Raw genomic sequence first — 24,326 nt, forward strand, 5'->3', positions numbered from 1 at the left:
GGATATCTCTGTACTTGGACGCATTCATCCTTCCCTCAATTGCAACCAGTCGTCCTGTCCCTGCAGCTGAAAAACACCCCCACAACATGATGCTCCCACCACCATGTTTCACTCTAGGGATTGTATTGGGCAAGTGATGAGCAGTGCCTGCTTTTCTCCACACATACTGCTTAGAATTAACACCAAAAAGTTCAATCTTGGTCTCATCAGAGCAGAGAATCTTATTTCTCATAGTCTGGGAGTCCTTCATGTGTTTTTGGCAAACTCTGTGTGGGCTTTCATGTATCTTGCACTGAGGAGAGGCTTCCGTCGGGCCACTCTGCCATAAAGCCCCGACTGGTGGAGGGCTGCAGTGATAGTTGACTTTGTGGAACTTTCTCCTATCTCCCAACTGCATCTCTGGAGCTCAGCCACAGTGATCTTTGGATTCTTCTTTACCTCTCTCACCAAGGCTCTTCTCCCACCATTGCTCAGTTTGGCTGGACGGCCAGGTCTAGGAAGAGTTGTGGTCATCCCAAACTTCTTCCATTTGAGGATTATGGAGGCCACTGTGCTCTTAGGAACCTTGAGTGCTGCAGAAATTCTTTTGTAATCTTGGCTAGATCTGTGCTTTGCCACAATTCTGTCTCTGAGCTCCTTGGGCAGTTCCTTCGACCTCATGATTCTCATTTGCTCTGACATGCACTGTGAGCTGTAAGGTCTTATATAGACAGGTGTGTGCCTTTCCTAATCAAGTCCAATCAGTTTAATTAAACACAGCTGGACTCCAATATAGAAGCAGAACCATCTCGAGGAGGATCAGAAGAAATGGACAGCATGTGAGTTAAATATGAATGTCGCTGCAAAGGGTCTGAATACTTCTGACCATGTGATATTTCAGTTTTTCTTTTTTAATAAAGTTGCAAAAATTTCTACATTTCTGTTTTTTTTCTGTCAAGATGGGGTGCTGAGTGTACATTAATGAGAAATAAAATGAACTTTTTTGATTTTGGCAAATGGCTGCAATGACACAGAGTGAAAAATTTCAAGGGGTCTGAATACTTTCGTACCCACTGTATCTGGAACTGAACAGTCTATTTTACTTTATGATCAAAACATCTTGTCAAGATCTAGAAAGTATAAAAAATTTACAGTTTTACAAAAAATATATTATTTGTAATTTTGACGCTTTGCAAAGCCATCCCATGGGCCGGACTGGAACGACTGTTGGGCTGGTTTAGGCCCACAGGCCATATGTTTGACACCCCTGACCTACAGTAAAAATGTTCCTTGGTGTCTCGCCCTGAAGACACAAATTAAGACACAAATTAACACAGTGTAACTGGTACCTTGCATTGGTTTACAGGGAGAAAAATGTGCAAATTACACACATTGTGACTGAAATGAATGCAGGTTGTGCAAAGAAGAGTGCTTTTAAGTGCAAATTTTGACTTATCACTGTCAGAAAATCATGCAGTTGGGCAGAACCAGAGGACTCGGATGAGGGGAAAACTGTCATCAGTATTTAGGCAACATGCTCTCTAAATGTGTTTTCTTTTTTATGTGATGCTGATGTGAAAATATTCCAAGTAAAATATCTTTGGTTGCAGGTGGTCGTCCAGCATGTCAACATTCAGGGTCTGGGGAGAACCAAAGAGGACCTGCTGGGCTATGAGATCTCTGACGTTTTTCATGCCAAAAACCTCATTGATGTATGTATCTATTGTCTGTCGTGCACGTTCAGCCACCTTGAATTTATCAGCTGCAGGTTCAGTAGATAAGTGCTGGGATCTGTTTCAGGTGATGAAGAAAGCTCATGTGGCCAGGCAGAGGCTGCTCCGCCTGGGAATCTTCAGAGATGTGGAGGTTCTTATCGATACATCTGAAGGTAACTGATTCAGACCCTCTATTCAAAAAAGATCCTTCAGGAGAAGCTGACGTGTGACACAGTGATGTAAAGAAGTGTTCTTCAATGTGATTGGCTCCTCCTCCTCAGGTGCAGACGCCCTCCCCAACGGCCTGGATGTAACGTTTGAGGTGACGGAGGTCAAGAGGCTGACAGGGAGCTACAACACCATGGTTGGAAACAATGAAGGGAGCATGGTAGGTGACAACCCCTGAAGAAAAATGCCCCTCTCAAAACAAGGAGAATAAACTTATTTCAAAGAACTTTTACCTTTAAATAAATGGAAACAATCAGCCAACAGAACAAGTGAAAAATGGTTTGGTAAGATTTCATAAAATAAGATATGATATTTAGAATATTGAGATCTTAAAATTAGGTGGGAAAACTTATTTGAAGCTTTATTTTACCAGGATTGTCAAGCTTAGGTGCCTTAACCCTCCTATTATCTTCATTTAAGGCACCAAAAAATATTGTTTCCTTGTCTGAAATTTTTTAAAAGGTCAGCAAAAATTTCCCCAAATTTATAAAAAAAAAAAAGCAAAATCTTCATTAAGAAAATTCCTTAAAAGTTTTATTTACAAAAAATCCCCAAATTCAGCAAGAAATAAAATTTTAAAAAATAAGAAATCTATAGAAATTGTAAATCAAATCAAATCAACTTTATTTGTATGGCACTTTTCATACAATGGAGTAACACAAAGTGCCTCACAGAGGATAAAAACAAAAACAACACAATACAAAACACTCTGAAAAACCCAAAACCTTCCACCCCCCAACAAATATACACACAGATACACAATCACATATACATTCGCACACATACGTAGACATACGAACAGACATACATACCCACACACACAAACATACTAACATACACACACCCACATACACCATCTGTCAGTAAGGAGATATAGAGGAGACATGGCTGGGCACCGAAATCCAAAGTGAGGAAGAAGCTACCTTTGGGGGCCACACACACCGAGTGGAGTCATGGACCATGACTGCAGGGGAGCCGACACAAGGACCACCCCAGCCCAGGCAGACAAGAGGCTCCACACGAAGGTGTGAAGCTCTCCAGCCACTCGGGCCAGGGCCATCCACAGGCCAGCACCCCCATCAGTAGACCAGAATCAACTCCAGGTGTGGTAGGCCCCCAGGAGGAAACACTGGAGAAACGAGGGACTAAAACAGTAAAACAAATAAATAAATAAAAAATAAAAATACCGTAATAAAAAATAATGAATACATCAATAAATAAATTAAAGGTATGGAAGCTAAGACTGAGATAAGAGAAAAGAATGTATAAAGTAAAAATTTATACATAAAATAGTAATAAAAATTGTAAGAATAAAAAATGTAAGAATAAAAGTCAGCTTAAGAAATTATAAAGAATTAAAATGAGTCAGTTAAAAGCCTGATTAAAAAGATGGGTCTTGAGCCTCTTTTTAAAAACATCAACATTCTCTGCGGCCCTGTGGTTCTCTGGGAGGGTGTTCCACAATCGGGGGCCATAATAACTGAATGCCGCCTCCCCGTGTGTTCTAGTTCTAACTTGTGGTATCATTAAAAACCCAGCACCAGAGGACCTCAGGGTCCTCTGGTGCTGGAGCAAAGGCTTTAACTAGTAATACCTGGTTCCGCGAGGGTTGATAAAATAAAAGTAGTGCAGACAAATAAGAAGGCCCAAGACCGTTAAGACACTTATAAACTAATAAAAGAACCTTAAAATCGATCCTGAAGCGCACAGGGAGCCAATGCAGCGATTTTAAAATAGGTGTAAAATGCTCCCGCCCTCTGGTCCTCAACAGCACTCGTGCGGCTGAATTTTGCAATAATTGTAAGTTATGCATGCTCTTTTTAGGAAGACCAGAGAGCAGGGCATTACAGTAATCTAAACGACAGGAAATAAAAGCATGCATCAGCACCTCCGTACTGGCCTGAGAGAGGAACAGGCGGACTCTGGCTATATTCTTGAGATGGTAAAAACCTATCTTTGTTATGTTTTTGATGTGTGGAATAAAAGTGAGCTCAGAGTCAAAAATCACGCCCAGATATTTTACTGATTTTGAGGGTTTAAAATCCTGTAACTTTGGTAAAATTTTCTCTCTCTGGCCTTCAGGACCAATAACTAAAACCTCTGTTTTGTCCCGGTTGAGCTGCAGGAAGTTTGCTGCCATCCATGAGTTGATGTCTAAAATACAGTGAAAAAGGGCATCAATTGGCCCTGTGTCATCATATATTTAATATAAATATATTTAATATAAATGAATAAATATCTTCCAAAAAATCCTAAAAAAAAATCGAAAGTGATTCCATATATATCAGTAAAACTTCTAATATTTTCTTTAAGAACATTCACATAAAAATCAACCAAAATCCAGTGAAATTCGCTGGATTTTGGTTGATTTTTATGTGTATGTTCTTAAAGAAACATTTTTTTTAAGGTTTCTTTTTTTCCATTTAAAAAAATGTTCTATCTGTCTCGTCTTGCAGGTGCTGGGTCTGAAGCTGCCTAACATGTTTGGGAGAGCTGAGAAGCTCACGTTTCAGTTCTCCTACGGGACAAAGGAGACGTCCTACGGCCTATCCTTCTTCAAGCCCCAGCCTGGATACTTTGAACGCAAGTATGTCCACAATGCAGACACCACATATGATCTGTCCCTGTCAGGAAACAATACTGACATTAACGCACACAGTGTATTAAAAACATTACCAATAAGTAAATGAACAGGATTTTTAGACATAATGGGAATATTGTGAAAATAAACGGTTTATTTTTTTCAGAAAAAGCTTTTTTTAAAGTTTGTGTTCTCTGTTTCAGCCTCACCCTAAACATGTACAAAGTCACCGGCCAGTTTCCATGGAGTTCATTAAAGGAAACTGACAGAGGCATGTCGGCAGAATTAAATGTAAGGAGTTGTGTGTGTGTGACTGTACCATATTGTTGCCTTTTAAAAGTGCATGTCGACGTCTAACACCAACATACCACTTACAATACTGTTCAAAAGTTTGGGGTCATCCAGAAAATTTCATGTTTTCTATGAAAACTCCCACTTTTATCAATGTGCTAACATAACTGCACAAGGGTTTTCTAATCATCAGTGAGCCTTTCAACACCATTAGCTAACACAATGTAGCATTAGAACACAGGAGTGATGGTTGCTGGAAATGTTCCTCTGTACCCCTATGGAGATATTCCATTAAAAATCAGCCGTTTCCAGCTAGAATAGTCATTTACCACATTAACAATGTCTACACTGGATTTATCATTCATTTAATGTTATCATTGAAAAAATAAGGACATTTCTAAGTGACCCCAAACTTTTGACTGGTAGTGTACATCAGAAACTCCTGAATATCAAGGATCTCTGCTGACACACTGTTCTGCTCAGAAGATTCAACACATGTCTCAAGACAAACTGAGAAATCTACTGTTCCAGCAACACCAGAGAAAATCGCCACACTATAATGAAAAATACATTTTACAGTAGCTAAAACAAATACTCAAGAGGTAAGCTCCAATGTCAACGTTCTGTGTTTCTCTGCAGTTTCCTCTTGGGATGACCAACCACACACTGAAATGGGAGGGAGTATGGAGGGAGCTGGGCTGCTTGGCTCGCAGCGCTTCCTTCGCCGTGCGAGAGGAGAGTGGACACTCGTTGAAGTCTGCCCTCTCGGTACAGCCAGCAGACCTTATTTACCTTACTACACTGTGTTTGTTATGTTGAATTAGTCTTCTGATTGCATTGTCTTTTCCATATTTGCCTTTAATGAATATCATTTTCAAGAAATCTTTGTGAGGGTCATTAAACCATTTTATCCACTGAACCAGTTGAGCAAAACTTCTGTTGTTTTTGTTTGCAGCACACCGTGTCAATCGATTCAAGGAACTCTGCCATCTTTCCCAGCACAGGTGCCTTACTGCGCATCAACCAGGTTAGTGTGCAAGCATGTTTCCATTCACAAGTCTTTTTGTTCGGAGGCCCCTCATCTCCGCAGTATTTTCCCTAATATAAGATGATCTTGTTTTCAGGTGTCGAATATTTCAGGACTAGACAATTACAGTTCACAACATCAGATCTGGTGTTTGCATTAGGGTGTCGCAGTATGCTAATTCTGACCTCAACAGCACTTATTTAAAAATAAAATAGTAATAGAATGTTATGAGTACACAATGATAATCTCATAAATAATCAACACAGGAAAAACAAACACTACAGTCATTGTTACAAACTCTGCCTCCAGCTCTGCACTCGTATTTGGAATGTGCTTTATTTGTAAAAAAAAAAAAAAATAGGCAAAATATATAAAGCGAGACAAAACCCTCAGAGAGTGCAGTACTCCAAGACTGCTCATTCTTTGCATCATTTCCGACAGTTAAAATCTCTACAAAATCCATGGATCCAGACTACAAACCACATCACTACCAAAATCTATTTGCTTATTCCTTGTGTCATTTCTGACCTTCCCTAAAAATTTCATCGAAATCCGTTTGTCTGTTTTTGAGTAATGTTGCTAACAGACAGACAGACAAACAAACCAATACTATCATCACATAACTCTGCTTTCTTCCTCGGTGGAGTAAAAATCAAAGTAACTCGGGTAACTAGGTTGGCACCATGCTTCCTCCTCTTATAAAGTCCTTTTTTTCTGGGACTGATGTTGGAAAAGTTTCGACCTATAATCAGGGTCATCTTAACAGATGTGCAGAAGAAATATCAATTTGAGACTTTTGCAATGTGAACAAAATAGAGGACAGTTATTTCGAGCAAAGGCTTTAACTAGTAATACCTGGTTCCAAATGAGGAAGAATTTCCAAAAGGTATCTCCACAGTTTACCATGATGACATACACTCAGATTCACAAAAAAACCCAATACCAGCTGCACAATCACAGCTGGGTACCATTGCCTTCAAACATCAGGTCTGTTCCTGCTGTGGTGTCCTGTGTTAGTAAAATGTGGTGTGCTTTGTTGTGCAGGAGCTGGCTGGGTACACTGGAGGAGACGCCAGCTTCTTGAAAGAGGATTTTGAGCTGCAGCTCAACAGACGACTCTTCTGGGACTCAGTAAGACGAAAATAAGTCACTATAAACCTATTGATTCTTTTCTAAAAGCAGCAACCAGGAATTACGTTTTGTTTTCTGTTTTTTTTGTTCCGTTTTGCTCAGGCAGTGTGTGACTTAAATAACCACCAGGGGGCAACAAAGCCTCACTAAATAATTGTAGAAAGACAGGACGTTTTCTGTCTTCCCAGTTGTATTTCACTTTATTACACAATTATTTTTTTAGAGATTCTGAGTGCATAAACAGATTATTTGTGTTTTCTCAGGTCTTGTCTGCTTCACTGTGGGGAGGGATGCTTTATCCCATTGGAGGACAGCCAACGTGCATCGCTGATAGGTACGTCTGCTTCATCCAAGAGCTGCCATCTGGCTTTGACACATCCCAGCAGCTGCAGAAGACCTCAGCAAGCCACTGCTTTGTCAGTCAATTCCCTTAGAAATATTGAAAGACCATATTTGTAATCAAGCTGGTATTTAGAAGCGCTTTAAAAGTGTATAAAAGGACACATTCATTTCATTTCTCTTCCTTTGTCATTCGGACTTCTGGGCTTTGCTTTAATCAGTCGGTTTTCTTTGAAATGGTAGATGTTTGATATTAAACTAAAGATGATTGAGCGATGTGTTCTGTCCAGGTTCTACCTTGGAGGTCCCACCAGTGTACGAGGATTTGGGATGTACAGCATTGGGCCACAGAGTGAAGGTAAACACATCAGGGGAAACTATGCAAGTTTGTGTTGCAATATAATTATAAATGTAAGTATTTGAATGCCCACATCATCCCAATTAGAAAGCAAGATGGAGTTTAACATGATCACAGTTTCTTTATTAAAAGTATTTCATGTAAAAGTACTGAATAAAGAAATGTCCCTTGTGACTATTAAACCACTGCATATTCTGACTTTATGTTATTGCTTCTCAAATGTAATTTTACTGTAGCAGTTGGTTTCACAAGAGCTTATTTTGAACTGTTTTGTATAGTTTGTTTCATATCAACTGCTACAAAAGACACCAGGATGAAGTAGTAGTCTGAGTGAACAAATAAGCTGTAAGCCTGAATTTCAGTTTTGTGAGAGAACAGTGTTGTGTTAAAGTCCGATGAACATGACCTACCAGAGCACCTGTTGTAAAGTAGAAGCAGTTTGTGTAATATGGAATTTAAAGTTTCTTCTATATGCTCCAGGTGATTATCTGGGTGGAGAGGCGTACTGGGCAGGCGGTGTGCACCTCTACACCCCTCTGCCCTTCAGACCAGGAAAGGGAGGCTTCGGAGACCTTTTTAGAACACACTTCTTTCTCAATGCTGGCAATCTCTGCAACCTAAATTATGGTAGGTGGACTGGACTTAATAGTGGATGGATCTCTGTCATCTAAAAGATTCAGCTTCTTGGTGTGAATGTTGACATTGTCTCTCTCTGCTTCCCTAAGTCACTTCTTAGAACTCATTTGTCTTAGCCACACTCCAGAAGTAGCAGATTGGACCTGAGCAAAGCTCCAAATTTGCCAGTGCGTTGATTTTGATTTACACACGTGGACAAAATTGTTGGTACCCCTCAGTTAAAGAAGGAAAAACCCACAATTCTCACTGAAATCACTTGAAACTCACAAAAGTAACAATAAATAAAAATTTATTGAAAATTAAATAATCAAAATCAGCCATCACTTTTGAATTGTTGATTAACATAATTATTTAAAAAAACAAACTAATGAAATAGGGCTGGACAAAAATGATGGTACCCATAACTTAATATTTTGTTGCACAACCTTTTGAGGCAATCACTGCAATTAAACGATTTCTGTATTTGTCAATGAGCGTTCTGCAGCTGTCAACAGGTATTTTGGCCCACTCCTCATGAGCAAACAGCTCCAGTTGTCTCAGGTTTGATGGGTGTCTTCTCCAAATGGCATGTTTCAGCTCCTTCCACATATGTTCAATGGGATTCAGATCTGGGCTCATAGAAGGCCACTTTAGAATAGTCCAACGCTTTTCTCTCAGCCATTCTTGGGTGTTTTTGGCTGTGTGTTTTGGATCGTTGTCCTGTTGGAAGACCCATGACCTGCGACTGAGACCAAGCTTTCTGACACTCGGCAGCACATTTCTCTCCAGAATGCCTTGATAGTCTTCAGATTTCATCGTACCTTGCACACTTTCAAGACACCCTGTGCCAGATGCAGCAAAGCAGCCCCAAAACATTACTGAGCCTCCTCCATGTTTCACCGTAGGGACAGTGTTCTTTTCTTCGTATGCTTGGTTTTTGAGTCTATGAACATAGAGTTGATGTGCCTTACCAAAAAGCTCCAGTTTGGTCTCATCTGTCCAAAGGACATTCTCCCAGAAGCTTTGTGGCTTGTCAACATGCATTTTTGCAAATTCCAGTCTGGCTTTTTTATGAGTTTTTTTCAGCAGTGGTGTCCTCCTTGGTCGTCTCCCATGAAGTCCACTTCGGCTCAAACAACGACGAATGGTGCGATCTGACACTGATGTACCTTGGCCTTGGAGTTCACCTTTAATTTCTTTGGAGGTTGCTCTGGGCTCTTTGGATACAATTCCAACGATCCGTCTCTTCAATTTGTCATCAATTTTCCTCTTGCGGCCACGTCCAGGGAGGTTGGCTACTGTCCCGTGGGTCTTGAACTTCTGAATAATATGAGCCACTGTTGTCACAGGAACTTCAAGCTGTTTAGAGATGGTCTTATAGCCTTTACCTTTAAGATGTTTGTCTATAATTTTTTTTCGGATGTCCTGGGACAATTCTCTCCTTCGCTTTCTGTTGTCCATGTTCAGTGTGGTACACACCTTTTCACCAAACAGCAGGGTGACTACTTGTCTCCCTTTAAATAGGCAGACTGACTGATTATGAGTTTGGAAACACCTGTGATGTCAATTAAATGACACACCTGAGTTAATCATGTCACTCTGGTCAAATAGTTTTCAATCTTTTATAGAGGTACCATCATTTTTGTCCAGGCCTGTTTCATTAGTTTGTTTTTTTAAATAATTATGTTAATCAACAATTCAAAAGTAATGGCTGTTTTTGATTATTTAATTTTCAATAAATTTTTATTTATTGTTACTTTTGTGAGTTTCAAGTGATTTCAGTGAGAATTGTGGGTTTTTCCTTCTTTAACTGAGGGGTACCAACAATTTTGTCCACGTGTGTACTCAAATGTCTTGGTCGTATGTTTCTGTAATTTCAAAGATTCTGGACAACAGCTGTCAGAAATTCTTGGGGAGTAAAAAATCTAGACTGTGTCACAAAACTGACCAAAAACTCAAAATCTTACCAAGTCTATTTGTCTTTTTTTTCAGTCTAAATGTCTCATCCCACTTGATTTAAGATAAATTCATTTAACAAGTGACATTTCAGCAAGATGGAGAGACTTGTTTTAAGATAATGTATCTTAAATATCTTGTTAAGTCAAACAATCTTGAAATTATCCTGTTTTAACCATCGTTTCATCCTGCGGGACAAATTGACCCATTTCAAAGTTTTAAAATGTGGAAAAAAATAGATATTTTCACAGTGAAAACTTCCACATTTTCAAAATTCTGTGGAAGAAAATTCTTTAACATTTTTTTGGTGGAAAAATAGAAATGTTAAAAAAAATTGTTTCTTTAAGAACATTCAGAAAAAATCAACCAAAATCCAGCGAAATTTGCTGGATTTTGGTTGATTTTTTTCCCCCTGAATGTTCTTAATGAAAACATTAGAACTTTTACTGATATATATGGAATCACTTTCGGTATTTTTAGGAATTTCTTTGGAAGAATTTTATGAATTTTTTGAAAATCTGTACATTTTTTATTTTTTACATTTTTTACATTTTTATTTCTTGCCAAATTTGAGGATTTTTTTAAATAAAACTTTTAAGGATTTTTTTCCCCCTGAAGATTTTGCAAATTTTTATAAATTTTGGAAATTTTTTGCTGAACTTAAGGATTTTTTTTCCAGACAGGGAAACAATATTTTTTGGTGCCGTAAATAAGGACAACAGGAGGGTTAAGACACCTAAATTTGACAATCCTGGTAAAATAGAGCTTAAAATAAGTTTTCCCAGCTAATTTTAAGATCTCAATATTTTAAACATCATATCTTACTTCAAGAAATCTTACCATACCATTTTTCACTTGTTCTATCGGCAGATTTTTTCACTTATTTCAAGGTAAAAATTCTTTGAGATAAGTTTTTTTCTTGTTTTGAAAGGGGCCTTTTTTCCAGTGCATGTTACGTTTTTCCCAGATGTGATGACATTGTTGTCTGTTATGTATACAGGTGAGGGTCCCAGAGCGCACCTTCAGAAATTAGCTGAGTGCATTCGCTGGTCGTATGGAGCAGGTATCGTGCTACGGCTCGGAAACATCGCCAGACTGGAGCTGAACTATTGTGTGCCCATGGGAGTCCAGAGTGGAGACAGGTAGGAGAGAAATGGAACACCGCTATTCCTGACACTCAGAGACTGTACAGGGTTAAAGAGATTTTCATAGCCCGAGGAATACGGACATTATACATCATTTAGTGTTCCGATGGCAATGATCAGGGTTTGCAGAATTCGATCGCCATACATATTTTGAGAACTCAGACAAGCACACAAAGGGAAAGGGAAAAAATTAAATATGTATAATCACCCAAAATCTAACTTAAAATCACAGCTATTTTGCTGGCAAAACGAAGCCTGATTTTCCAGACTAAGCAACACTCCTGAGCCTTTTCCCAGCTTGTGCCCCTCATACATCAGCGTATATCAGAAAGAGACTTCCAACTGGGGAAATTAGTTAAAATCTGTTATTCAGCAGATGGAATATTTTTCATCCAGATACCTTCGAACAATGGTCAGTGTTTGGGTTTTTCAAACATTGCTGGTTCATTTACTTTTTGAAAAACAATAGTTAGCTCTGTGACCCAAATGAGGGCCACAAACTGGAGCTCATCTAAACCTAGTGAACTAGACAGACTGTGTGCTGAATGAGTAAAAAACACTCATGTGTACACACTCTCTAAAGAGATCTGCTTTTCAGTTAACAGTAATGTAAATATTCAGCAAGTGCAAGACAACATGAGCACTGGTAGGTGGGCATCTGTGATCTATCCATGGTTGGCAAACTGGAGCAGACAAGAAAGCATCACTTTTTGTATCAGTAAGCAATTAAGACAGTCCGATCTTCACGTGGAGGATCGTTACTGGTGATGGATTGATTGTGTTCATTCTGTCATCTTTATATTAGATTGGTGTTTCTTTCCAACTGACAATTTAGTTAAGGAGGTTTTTACCTTGACACGTTTCAAATACGTCTGCAGTCTTCCTCAGAAGCGTCATCTGGCGTGTTGATGACGTCTCTTTTATCAAGTAACCAGCCTGACAGATCTGTCAGTGTCTGGCAGACCGACCCCTCATCCAGGTTCATGGAATCGTTAGCCCGTTTTCTGATCTCAATGGCCTCTTTTATCCATATTTGCTGGCCTCCAACGTTATGATTCTCTACCTGTCCCACATACCCACATTATGGACTATGCTTCCATGAACCTAAACGATGGGGCTTACACCCTCTAAAACTCCTGGGATTCCATCCTCCAGAGACCATCGGACAGGACAGATCTGTGAGAAACTGTCAGGTCAGTCACCTGATAAAAAGACAAGTCATCAACACGTCAGATGAAGCTTCTGAGGAAGACGACAGACGCATCGTCAAAGATTTAATATAATCAGTAGGAAAGTATAGACAAAGTAATATTTATTTTGAAAACACATTAAAAAAAACAAGTCTGTATTTTTACTACCCACAAGTCAGATATTTTAGTGTACCATAGCTGTTGTGTATATTTTTTTATAAAATCAACATAAAGATGTGGGGAAAAAATCTAGAAGGACTGTTGTAGAATTCAGGGTTCTCGCCAGGATTTTTTTTCAGTGTAACGGTAGGTCCTCCTGCACGCACGCGTGCGCAATTGACGGGAACGCGCATGCGCAATAGACAGGAACAGGTCAATCGACAGGAAAGTACGGCTGAGGTGGGGAGACATAAATTAACCTAGATAGGCACCCAGTTGATAAAAACAAACGCACATGGCGTTATCTGTCAAAATAACAGCGCAGCGGCCCTAATCACAGTGTTAACCCTTCCTGTTCGGCCCCCGACCGTGGTCAGGAAGCCCGGGGCTAACCCCCTTCACTTCATCAGCAGCCGTAGAGGCAAAGACACAGGAGCCCAGCCGTATCGAAGAACACTGCATCCTTTATTGTCTATAAACAGTGGCTGAACCGCACAGTACCTCCAACCCAGCAACTACACACCTCTCCACCTCTACCGACTGCACCGACTGCCCGTCTCTCTCACTCGCTCTCCCCCTCCCTCCTCCTCTCTCCCACACACACACGCTGCTCTCTCTCCCTCTCTCATGACGGAGCCACACACTCTCATAACAACAGCGCAATCTTTGAAATGCGCTGGCGGAGCGGCCCTAATCACAGTGTAAACTGAGCGTAACGGGCCGTTACGCAGTCTTAACGGCCCGTTAGACAGTGTAACGGGCCGTTATGCTGAAATGCGCTGACGAGAACCCTGGAATTGACCACAGATTGTGCCACCTGCCAACCCGGTCTCACAAGGATTCGTGAAACTATCACGTAAATTAATCTATGGTTACGTGCGCACCAACACGATTTTCTCATGTTTTTCGTGTTGCTCACAACGAAATTCAAACCAATGTATTTCAAGCGGAGGACTTTTCATGCCACTCAGAACGTATTTCAAACGAATATTTTTAATGTAAACGCGTTGCGAATCAAAGCGGAGGACTTTTCATACCACTCAGAACGTATTTCAAACGAATATTTTCAATGTAAAAGCGTTGCGAATCCAACGCTATATTTTGCATTACATCGTCCCATACATATAATGTGATGCCTTTATTTTTGCTGCAGGATTTGGGTATTTGAGATTAAAAAACGTTAGTGTTTGTTTGTTTGCAAACGGGTTGGATTTTGTTTTCATATCTGAGTCTTAATCACACCTGAATAGAACGTTTAATTAATCAAATATTCCTCGTGTGTCATGTTTCTCCTCGGTCTGATTTAAGCGAGTTACGTAGGGCATTTTGAATCGGTATATTATATTTTTAATGTAAAAGCATTGCGAATCCAACGCTATATTTTGCATTCGCAGGGGCCGGCAATTAGATGTGGCTTCGGGCCAAAATTTGTGTAAACATTATTCGGCGGTTTGACCGACGGGCCGGTGCGCTGGTATTTATTAAATAATTTTGATGAGTGGGTATCCGATGCCCGTATAGCTCAGTACGTTAAGCAGGTGACTCATGTACAAGAGCTGGTCTCGGACGCGGGTTCGATTCCGGTTTGCTTTATTATAATATTTTGGAAGTTTTTCATACACAAATGCAGATTTCTAAACGGACTGCTGTAAAACTTTTTAACATGATTGAAGATATCAAACTCATGGACAACTCCTAACCCATTGGACATTCATGCGGACAGACTCCTGTTTCAATTAAAAAAAAAAAAAAAAAAAAAACGTGCAGCACTTCGGCACCTTTCTTCTTCGGTGGTGTCTGTGTAAAACAATGTCCAACATGCAAACAGCACACCTAGCGCCATGAAGCACAAAATGCAGGTGTAAATCAATGGGGTGCTGAACATAGTAATATTCATAGCGGAAATAATAGATAATAATAATAATGATAGGTAATAGAATATTCTGAAATTAAGCTCGACTGTAGACAGGTATTTTGCAAACACTGTGAACACACACACACACACTAATATATGTTAGAGAAGCAGATAATGGCAGTAAAGTCAATTATTTTAATAATTTGAAGAGACAATATATGATTACGCTATATATACATATATAAACAAAATACTGACTAATGAACACATATTTCTATATAAAACTATATATATATATATATATATATATATATATATATAAAATATCATTTTCTGACATATCTTTTTTAATATATATGTATGAATTATATTGATAGTCTATATGTGATTTATATAATAATTTTCTCTGATATATAACTTCTGTCTATTGTTTTATATAAAAATATGTGTTCATTAGTCAGTATTTTGTTTATATATGTGTATATAGCGTAATCATATATTGTCTCTTCAAATTATTAAAATAATTGACTTTGCTGCCATTATCCGCTTCTCTAACATATATTAGTGTGTGTGTGTTTACAGTGTTTGCAAAATACCTGTCTACAGTCGAGCTTAATATCAGAATATTCTATTACTGTTAATCCCACTATGAACATTAAAATACGCCGAACCATTTGTCCTGTATCATAGCTACATGTATGACGTTTGCAGCAAAAAAATTAAAAAACGCGTGAAAATCAGTTTAATATTCAGAGTTAAGATGGATTAAATGCGCTGTCAAACGGCGCTGAGTGGAGCGGATGACCGGACCAAGATGGCGGCCCCACCGCTCGTCAGCCCCAATAGGCAGTAGCGCTCGATGCGGCGTCTACTTTTTATTATGTCTATGGTGCTGAATGCTCTGGGAGCAAGTCTGCAGTGAAAACACTTTTGAAGGGGTCAAGGGTCACTAAATCAAGGTTCAAAGGTTCAAGGGTTCACTTTATTGTCGTATCATTCCACATTTGCACATGAAACAATATGAAATTTGACCCTGGTCCCAGTTTCAGCCATCAAAAAAATATAAAAACACTCTCATAAAGACAATATAAGTATAAAGAGACACACTAATATATACAAATCTGCAACATAGATATATGTGCAGTGAACCAACAGTTTGTGCAATATTTAGTAGGTAAATGAATAAAGAGCCTCGTCCAGTAGTGCAGTGTGTGTATGAATGTGTGTATGGTTGTGTGTGTATGTGGGGATGCGTGCATGCATGTGTATTTGCGGGGGAGAGGTGGTGATGATATGAAAACAGAGTCTACACAGACCTGTTCAGTAGCCCGACAGCTTCGCGGAAGAAGACTTCAAATGAAGGAGACATTTTGTGCAACAAGTATCATAAAAGTCATTCCCAGTGGAATTCAAGTCTGATATTGTGTGGGACTATTCAGAGCAGTCACATGAAGCACTGTATCTGTTTTCAAGGGTCTAGCCCCACGGGAACCCGCGTTTTTCAGCAGTGAGGCCTGCTAGCAGTGATGCAGCCTGAGGCCTTCAGACATGTAAAAAAAAATCCTGCTCGGTCATTTTTGGGTCTAGTGACACCAAATCGTACACGCTCCTAGTAGACCACCTCCTGACCTTGCATATTTTTTTTCAGAGAGTTTACTCAAAAGGGGCTCGATCATGGCCCTGTTTCTTACTCTACGGTTAACCCTTTAATGTCCAAATGCTTCAAAACGGGCTAAAAAGGTCAAAATCTCGCACAATCCTAAACCAATTTGGACCAAACTGCACAGGTTCTATATACAGAGACTAATGTGAACGCTCATGCACGTTTCAGACCTCCAGGAGCCCTGAAGAAGGAATGAGGGCAAAAAAAAAACACGTTTTTTCATAAATGTCCCTCTTTTGCTCTCATTTCTCTTCTGTAACACTCAGAGAGCTGAAACCTGGGATCTGGTACCTCTGAAACATCTAAAATCTAAATCCACTAGAACTGTTTTGCTAGCCCCTCCCAAACCGGAAGTAGCTCCAGGAACGACCTAGAGACTTGTGCTTCAAATCAATTGTTTACCAAGATCACCTGAATCACCCCTAAAAGTTTCAGCTCATTTGATGCAAAAATTACCGATTTGTGGGGCTTCATAGTCCAAAAATGTCAAACTTTGACCCTGCGCCAGGGGTCACAGGAAGGTCACAGAGACACCAAACCAGCACAGTTCAGCTCCAAATATAGCCTAGTATAACATACTAAAAGATCAGCCCCAGGGTCCCAGTAGAAAAATCTGACCAAGTGTTCATGTTTGAAAATCAGGTCTTGTCAGACTTTTAAACCCTGAGAGCCTTCTTGCCAGTGGAATTAGACCCTCACCCTAATTTTTTACCCAAACGGGACGAAATCTTAACCACAAGTACTAGGGCCCTCGGTGAGTCGGTATGTACAATTTCAGCCTCCTAGGTCAACAGGGGGCCAGATGGTACCATGTTGAAGTTTGGAGAATGGAGAGCACACCTACTCAGTCAAATATTAGGTACCATCTGGCCCCCTGTTGACCTAGGAGGCTGAAATTGTACATACCGACTCACCGAGGGCCCTAGTACTTGTGGTTAAGATTTCGTCCCGTTTAGGTAAAAAATTAGGGTGAGGGTCTAATTCCACTGGCAAGAAGGCTCTCAGGGTTTAAAAGTCTGACAAGACCTGATTTTCAAACATGAACACTTGGTCAGATTTTTCTACTGGGACCCTGGGGCTGATCTTTTAGTATGTTATACTAGGCTATATTTGGAGCTGAACTGTGCTGGTTTGGTGTCTCTGTGACCTTCCTGTGACCCCTGGCGCAGGGTCAAAGTTTGACATTTTTGGACTATGAAGCCCCACAAATCGGTAATTTTTGCATCAAATGAGCTGAAACTTTTAGGGGTGATTCAGGTGACCTTGGTAAACAATTGATTTGAAGCACAAGTCTCTAGGTCGTTCCTGGAGCTACTTCCGGTTTGGGAGGGGCTAGCAAAACAGTTCTAGTGGATTTAGATTTTAGATGTTTCAGAGGTACCAGATCCCAGGTTTCAGCTCTCTGAGTGTTACAGAAGAGAAATGAGAGCAAAAGAGGGACATTTATGAAAAAACGTGTTTTTTTTTTGCCCTCATTCCTTCTTCAGGGCTCCTGGAGGTCTGAAACGTGCATGAGCGTTCACATTAGTCTCTGTATATAGAACCTGTGCAGTTTGGTCCAAATTGGTTTAGGATTGTGCGAGATTTTGACCTTTTTAGCCCGTTTTGAAGCATTTGGACATTAAAGGGTTAACCGTAGAGTAAGAAACAGGGCCATGATCGAGCCCCTTTTGAGTAAACTCTCTGAAAAAAAATATGCAAGGTCAGGAGGTGGTCTACTAGGAGCGTGTACGATTTGGTGTCACTAGACCCAAAAATGACCGAGCAGGATTTTTTTTTTACATGTCTGAAGGCCTCAGGCTGCATCACTGCTAGCAGGCCTCACTGCTGAAAAACGCGGGTTCCCGTGGGGCTAGACCCTTGAAAACAGATACAGTGCTTCATGTGACTGCTCTGAATAGTCCCACACAATATCAGACTTGAATTCCACTGGGAATGACTTTTATGATACTTGTTGCACAAAATGTCTCCTTCATTTGAAGTCTTCTTCCGCGAAGCTGTCGGGCTACTGAACAGGTCTGTGTAGACTCTGTTTTCATATCATCACCACCTCTCCCCCGCAAATACACATGCATGCACGCATCCCCACATACACACACAACCATACACACATTCATACACACACTGCACTACTGGACGAGGCTCTTTATTCATTTACCTACTAAATATTGCACAAACTGTTGGTTCACTGCACATATATCTATGTTGCAGATTTGTATATATTAGTGTGTCTCTTTATACTTATATTGTCTTTATGAGAGTGTTTTTATATTTTTTTGATGGCTGAAACTGGGACCAGGGTCAAATTTCATATTGTTTCATGTGCAAATGTGGAATGATACGACAATAAAGTGAACCCTTGAACCTTTGAACCTTGATTTAGTGACCCTTGACCCCTTCAAAAGTGTTTTCACTGCAGACTTGCTCCCAGAGCATTCAGCACCATAGACATAATAAAAAGTAGACGCCGCATCGAGCGCTACTGCCTATTGGGGCTGACGAGCGGTGGGGCCGCCATCTTGGTCCGGTCATCCGCTCCACTCAGCGCCGTTTGACAGCGCATTTAATCCATCTTAACTCTGAATATTAAACTGATTTTCACGCGTTTTTTAATTTTTTTGCTGCAAACGTCATACATGTAGCTATGATACAGGACAAATGGTTCGGCGTATTTTAATGTTCATAGTGGGATTAACAGTAATAGAATATTCTGATATTAAGCTCGACTGTAGACAGGTATTTTGCAAACACTGTAAACACACACACACTAATATATGTTAGAGAAGCGGATAATGGCAGCAAAGTCAATTATTTTAATAATTTGAAGAGACAATATATGATTACGCTATATACACATATATAAACAAAATACTGACTAATGAACACATATTTTTATATAAAACAATAGACAGAAGTTATATATCAGAGAAAATTATTATATAAATCACATATAGACTATCAATATAATTCATACATATATATTAAAAAAGATATGTCAGAAAATGATATTTTATATATATATATATATATATATATATATATATATATATATAGTTTTATATAGAAATATGTGTTCATTAGTCAGTATTTTGTTTATATATGTATATATAGCGTAATCATATATTGTCTCTTCAAATTATTAAAATAATTGACTTTACTGCCATTATCTGCTTCTCTAACATATATTAGTGTGTGTGTGTGTGTTCACAGTGTTTGCAAAATACCTGTCTACAGTCGAGCTTAATTTCAGAATATTCTATTACCTATCATTATTATTATTATCTATTATTTCCGCTATGAATATTACTATGTTCAGCACCCCATTGATTTACACCTGCATTTTGTGCTTCATGGCGCTAGGTGTGCTGTTTGCATGTTGGACATTGTTTTACACAGACACCACCGAAGAAGAAAGGTGCCGAAGTGCTGCACGTTTTGTTTTTTGTTTTTTTTTTTTAATTGAAACAGGAGTCTGTCCGCATGAATGTCCAATGGGTTAGGAGTTGTCCATGAGTTTGATATCTTCAATCATGTTAAAAAGTTTTACAGCAGTCCGTTTAGAAATCTGCATTTGTGTATGAAAAACTTCCAAAATATTATAATAAAGCAAACCGGAATCGAACCCGCGTCCGAGACCAGCTCTTGTACATGAGTCACCTGCTTAACGTGCTGAGCTATACGGGCATCGGATACCCACTCATCAAAATTATTTAATAAATACCAGCGCACCGGCCCGTCGGTCAAACCGCCGAATAATGTTTACACAAATTTTGGCCCGAAGCCACATCTAATTGCCGGCCCCTGCGAATGCAAAATATAGCGTTGGATTCGCAATGCTTTTACATTAAAAATATAATATACCGATTCAAAATGCCCTACGTAACTCGCTTAAATCAGACCGAGGAGAAACATGACACACGAGGAATATTTGATTAATTAAACGTTCTATTCAGATGTGATTAAGACTCAGATATGAAAACAAAATCCAACCCGTTTGCAAACAAACAAACACTAACGTTTTTTAATCTCAAATACCCAAATCCTGCAGCAAAAATAAAGGCATCACATTATATGTATGGGACGATGTAATGCAAAATATAGCGTTGGATTCGCAACGCTTTTACATTGAAAATATTCGTTTGAAATACGTTCTGAGTGGTATGAAAAGTCCTCCGCTTTGATTCGCAACGCGTTTACATTAAAAATATTCGTTTGAAATACGTTCTGAGTGGCATGAAAAGTCCTCCGCTTGAAACACATTGGTTTGAATTTCGTTGTGAGCAACACGAAAAACATGAGAAAATCGTGTTGGTGCGCACGTAACCATAGATTAATTTACGTGATAGTTTCACGAATCCTTGTGAGACCGGGTTGCACCTGCACAAGTAGCCCAACACTCGATCTCGAAAAGGTTCGACCAGATTCAGATTTGGCTATGTAGCCTGACAGTGTGATCATGCCTTTTTTTTTTCTTTTTGAAAGTAGCCATTTTGTTGATTATCTTTGGGTAATTTCTTCTTTTTTAAATTTATTTTGTCCTTAACTAAGTTCTTGGTTAAAAAATAATTATTAACCACGCCTGACGTACGTCAGCGGGGTTACTGCATTCGCTTTGGTATCTGGCTGGCTGGCTGGGTAAGTATGTATGTGGGTATGTCTGGTCAGATATCTCTGCAAGTGCTGAAGTCAGGATAATCAAACTTGGCACTGAAGATCGGTCTAAGGTCCCCTGCTCAGTTCTGGAGTTAGAGGTCAGCAGATCAAGTAGGAAGGGATATACGTAGGATGGTAAATGGTAGATGGCAAGGTACCCAAAGCGCTTTACAAGGTATGTCACATTCACCCATTCACACACTGATGGCGGAAGCTGCCATGCAAGGCGCTAACCACGACCCATCAGGAGCAATTAGGGGTTAGGTGTCTTGCTCAGGGACACATGCATGAGCACATGAACACGGCCTGTCGTGACATGAGCACGACGGGCCGAGGATCGAACCAGCAACCCTACAGTTGCAAGATGGCCACTCTACCCACTGAGACAAAATTGATACAGAGTATCATGCATGGGCGTGGTTCTGCCCTCTACTGGGGGCTCGTCTAGTTACTGGTGGTGATTGGTGGGTCTGCAGCTACCATAGAGAGAAGAAATGGCAGTTTCCACAGTCGAAGAGTAAGTTGTTTCCAAATGTGGACATGATATTTCAGGTCAGGAGCACCATTAGGATGCTCTTTTCATCAAATTTCCTGTGGTTGTGTATCTGGAGTTTGTCCCCCAGGGTCTGACTGTTACGGCAGAGTTCTGTAGTAACGTTGAGGAGAATACTGGCCTTAAACGACCTGATGTTTTAGGGTTACATCGGTGGCTATGCGCAGGTTTTTATCTATAACCACACAATTGCTCGGATGAGAGACGAAACGTCTTCAAGATCACAAGAATAAGTCCAGTTGCCTGAACTAAGATTAGATAAGATAAGATAATCCTTTATTATTCCCCACGTCCAGGGAAATTTCCCATGTTACAGCAGCATACATCTTACAGTAGAACAACAATAAACAACAGTATAATGATAATCATAATAACAATCACAATATGTCCAGGATGTAGGATGGGAAAGGTGGCTTATGGAATGATGTGAAGTACGAGAGAACTGTGCAGATTATGTGGTAAGGGATTGTGTGATAGTCCAGTTTTGTGTAAACATCAGCCAGTGATGCTGATGTTATAAAGTCTTATAGCAGATGGAATGAATGACTTGCGATAGAATTCCGTCTTGTAGGTTAGGTGTCTCAGTCTACTGCTGAAATTGCTACTTTTGAGACTTCACAGTGTCATACAGTGGGTGAGAGGGGTTGTCCCTGATGGATGTGAGCTTTGCCAACATCCTCCTCTCTCCCACCTCCTCTTTGGAGTCCAGGGAACAGTCCAGCACAGAACTGGCCCTCCTCACCAGTCTGTTCAGTCTCTTTCTGACCCTGTCAGTGCTCCCTGCTCCCCAACAGACCACTGCATAGAAAACAGCAGACGCTACCACAGAGTCATAGAATGTCCGGAGCAGAGTCCTGCACACTCCAAAGGACCTCAGTCTCCTCAGCAGGTGGAGACGACTTTGGCCCTTCTTGTACAGGACCTCTGTGTTGTGTGACCAGTCCAGTTTGTTGTTGAGGTGAACACCCAGGTATTTGTATGAGTCCACTATCTCAATGTCTATGCCCTGGATATTCACTGGTGCAGTCTGAGGTGCCCTCCTCCTGCGGAAGTCGATGGTCATCTCCTTCGTCTTACTGGCGTTGAGCTGCCAGATGGTTTCGCTCACACCAGTCGACAAAGTCAGAGATGACTGTCCTGTACTCCCACTCGTCCCCATTAGACACACACCCAACAATGGCTGTATCATCAGAGAATTTCTGGAGGTGACAGCTCCCAGAGTTGTATTGGAAGTCCGATGTGTACAGGATGAAGAGAAAGGGAGAGAGCACTGTCCCCTGTGAGGCCCCCATGCTGCTGACCACTACATCAGAAACACAGTCCTAAAGCCTCACGTACCAGCGCTCGATTTAAGGCCGAGAGGTCCGGTCGCCAAATGACATTTTTTGGGCCACCAACATACATCAATTTAGACATTTTTAGGAGCCAAAATCAACTTTTAGTGGCCAAAAAAATTAATCCGCTGGGCAAAGTGTGCCTTAAACCCCCCCACGGCCGTGAAAAGTCACCCACGAATGAGCAGCGCATTGTCCGGAGCTCCTAGCGGGCGACTAGGACGTTGACAGCCGGAACAGGCGCGGTTTGTCCCGTGCAGATGAGCGGCGAGGAGCGGCAGGTGTTAGCCGAGCAGCTAGCAGGGGATAGCTAGCCAGCCGGGGAGTCTGAGCAGTCTGTAACCGGGGAGAGCAGCCGGCGGACCCGCCGAGTTAAAAATGACAGCTCCGGACTTCCAGGATGACCACCTTTAAGATGGCTGCTTAACAGAATTTCTCCTGATCAACCCTGACGAGATATCTTTGTAAAACCCCCAGAACTTGCCATTTTCCTACATTAAACTTATGACGACTTGAAAGGGGTGCCTAATGGCAACCAGAAACAAACCTAAGAAGAACACAACGCAACAAGAAAAGCAAGACGAGCCACGACGCCTGTCCAACCCAGAGGCTAACGTGAGTGCTAACGCTAACAAGCTAACAAAAGCAACCACGCAAACAATGTCAGGCAGAGAGAGCGTAAACTTGGAAACGATCCTCCAGGAGCTGAGAGGCTTTCGCCAGGACAACAGAGAGCAGTTGGAAGGAATAAAGGAAGAAATAACGAAAACAAACACCAGATTGGAAGAGGCTGAAAGCAGGATTACAAAAGCTGAGGAAAGAATTCAAAATACGGAGGACATTCTGAAAGAAAAGGTTAAGCTCCAAACCAAACTGGAAGAAAAAATAACCGACCAAGAAAGCCGATCCAGGCGTGATAATGTAAGGATATATGGCATACCGGAAGGAGCAGAAAAAGAGGCCTCATCTATGATTTCCTTCGTCGAAAAGTTACTCCGAGAAAATCTTGACGTACCTGCGGACATGCCGCTGCAAATCGAAAGAGCTCACCGCGCATTCGGGCAGCAGCCACCGGAGGATGCACAGCCAAGATCCATCCTAATAAAATTCCTGAGTTACAGAACTAAGGAAACGATACTCCGCCTGGCATGGCAAAAGAGAGGCTTCATATGGTGCGGGAAGAAGATAAACCTGGACAATGATTACGCCCCATGTATTCTCCAAAAGCGCAGGGATTACGCTGAAATACGGAAGGTCTTGAAAGAGAGACAGATCCCGTTCCAGACCCTTTACCCGGCCAAGCTTAAAGTTCGACACGAAGATGGTATCCGAGTATACGAGACGGCAGGGGAGGCTTCGCGGGACCTGTCAAGAAGGGGACTCCCGGTCGAAATCATTAAGCCCGCCGAGACACTTATGGATCAGCTACAGCAGCTGTCGTGGGAGAGACCCAGCCAACGCAATAACAGACGGGCGACCCACACCCCAGAGGTGAGCTTTAAGGAGAGACTGCAAGCCTTCAGAAGAGAACCATCTGCGATGTAAAATATTGAA

The 24,326-nt window shown here is 40.8% G+C and overlaps 1 protein-coding gene across 1 annotated transcript in view; it reads left to right on the forward strand.

Annotated features, from left to right (window-relative positions):
* The window catches only part of samm50l (sorting and assembly machinery component 50 homolog, like), a 49,044-nt gene that overhangs the window by 16,638 nt on the left and 8,080 nt on the right, over positions 1-24,326 (forward strand). Inside the window, exons 3-14 of the mRNA XM_051954232.1 lie at positions 1,590-1,691; positions 1,780-1,867; positions 1,976-2,082; positions 4,379-4,509; positions 4,707-4,794; positions 5,434-5,562; positions 5,750-5,821; positions 6,866-6,952; positions 7,216-7,286; positions 7,582-7,649; positions 8,130-8,276; positions 11,221-11,362. Of these exons, the coding sequence (XP_051810192.1) occupies positions 1,590-1,691; positions 1,780-1,867; positions 1,976-2,082; positions 4,379-4,509; positions 4,707-4,794; positions 5,434-5,562; positions 5,750-5,821; positions 6,866-6,952; positions 7,216-7,286; positions 7,582-7,649; positions 8,130-8,276; positions 11,221-11,362 (1,232 nt within the window). The remainder of the gene's footprint in view (positions 1-1,589; positions 1,692-1,779; positions 1,868-1,975; positions 2,083-4,378; positions 4,510-4,706; positions 4,795-5,433; positions 5,563-5,749; positions 5,822-6,865; positions 6,953-7,215; positions 7,287-7,581; positions 7,650-8,129; positions 8,277-11,220; positions 11,363-24,326) is intronic.

Source organism: Acanthochromis polyacanthus, chromosome 1, assembly GCF_021347895.1.
Source record: "Acanthochromis polyacanthus isolate Apoly-LR-REF ecotype Palm Island chromosome 1, KAUST_Apoly_ChrSc, whole genome shotgun sequence".
NCBI lineage: Eukaryota > Metazoa > Chordata > Actinopteri > Pomacentridae > Acanthochromis > Acanthochromis polyacanthus.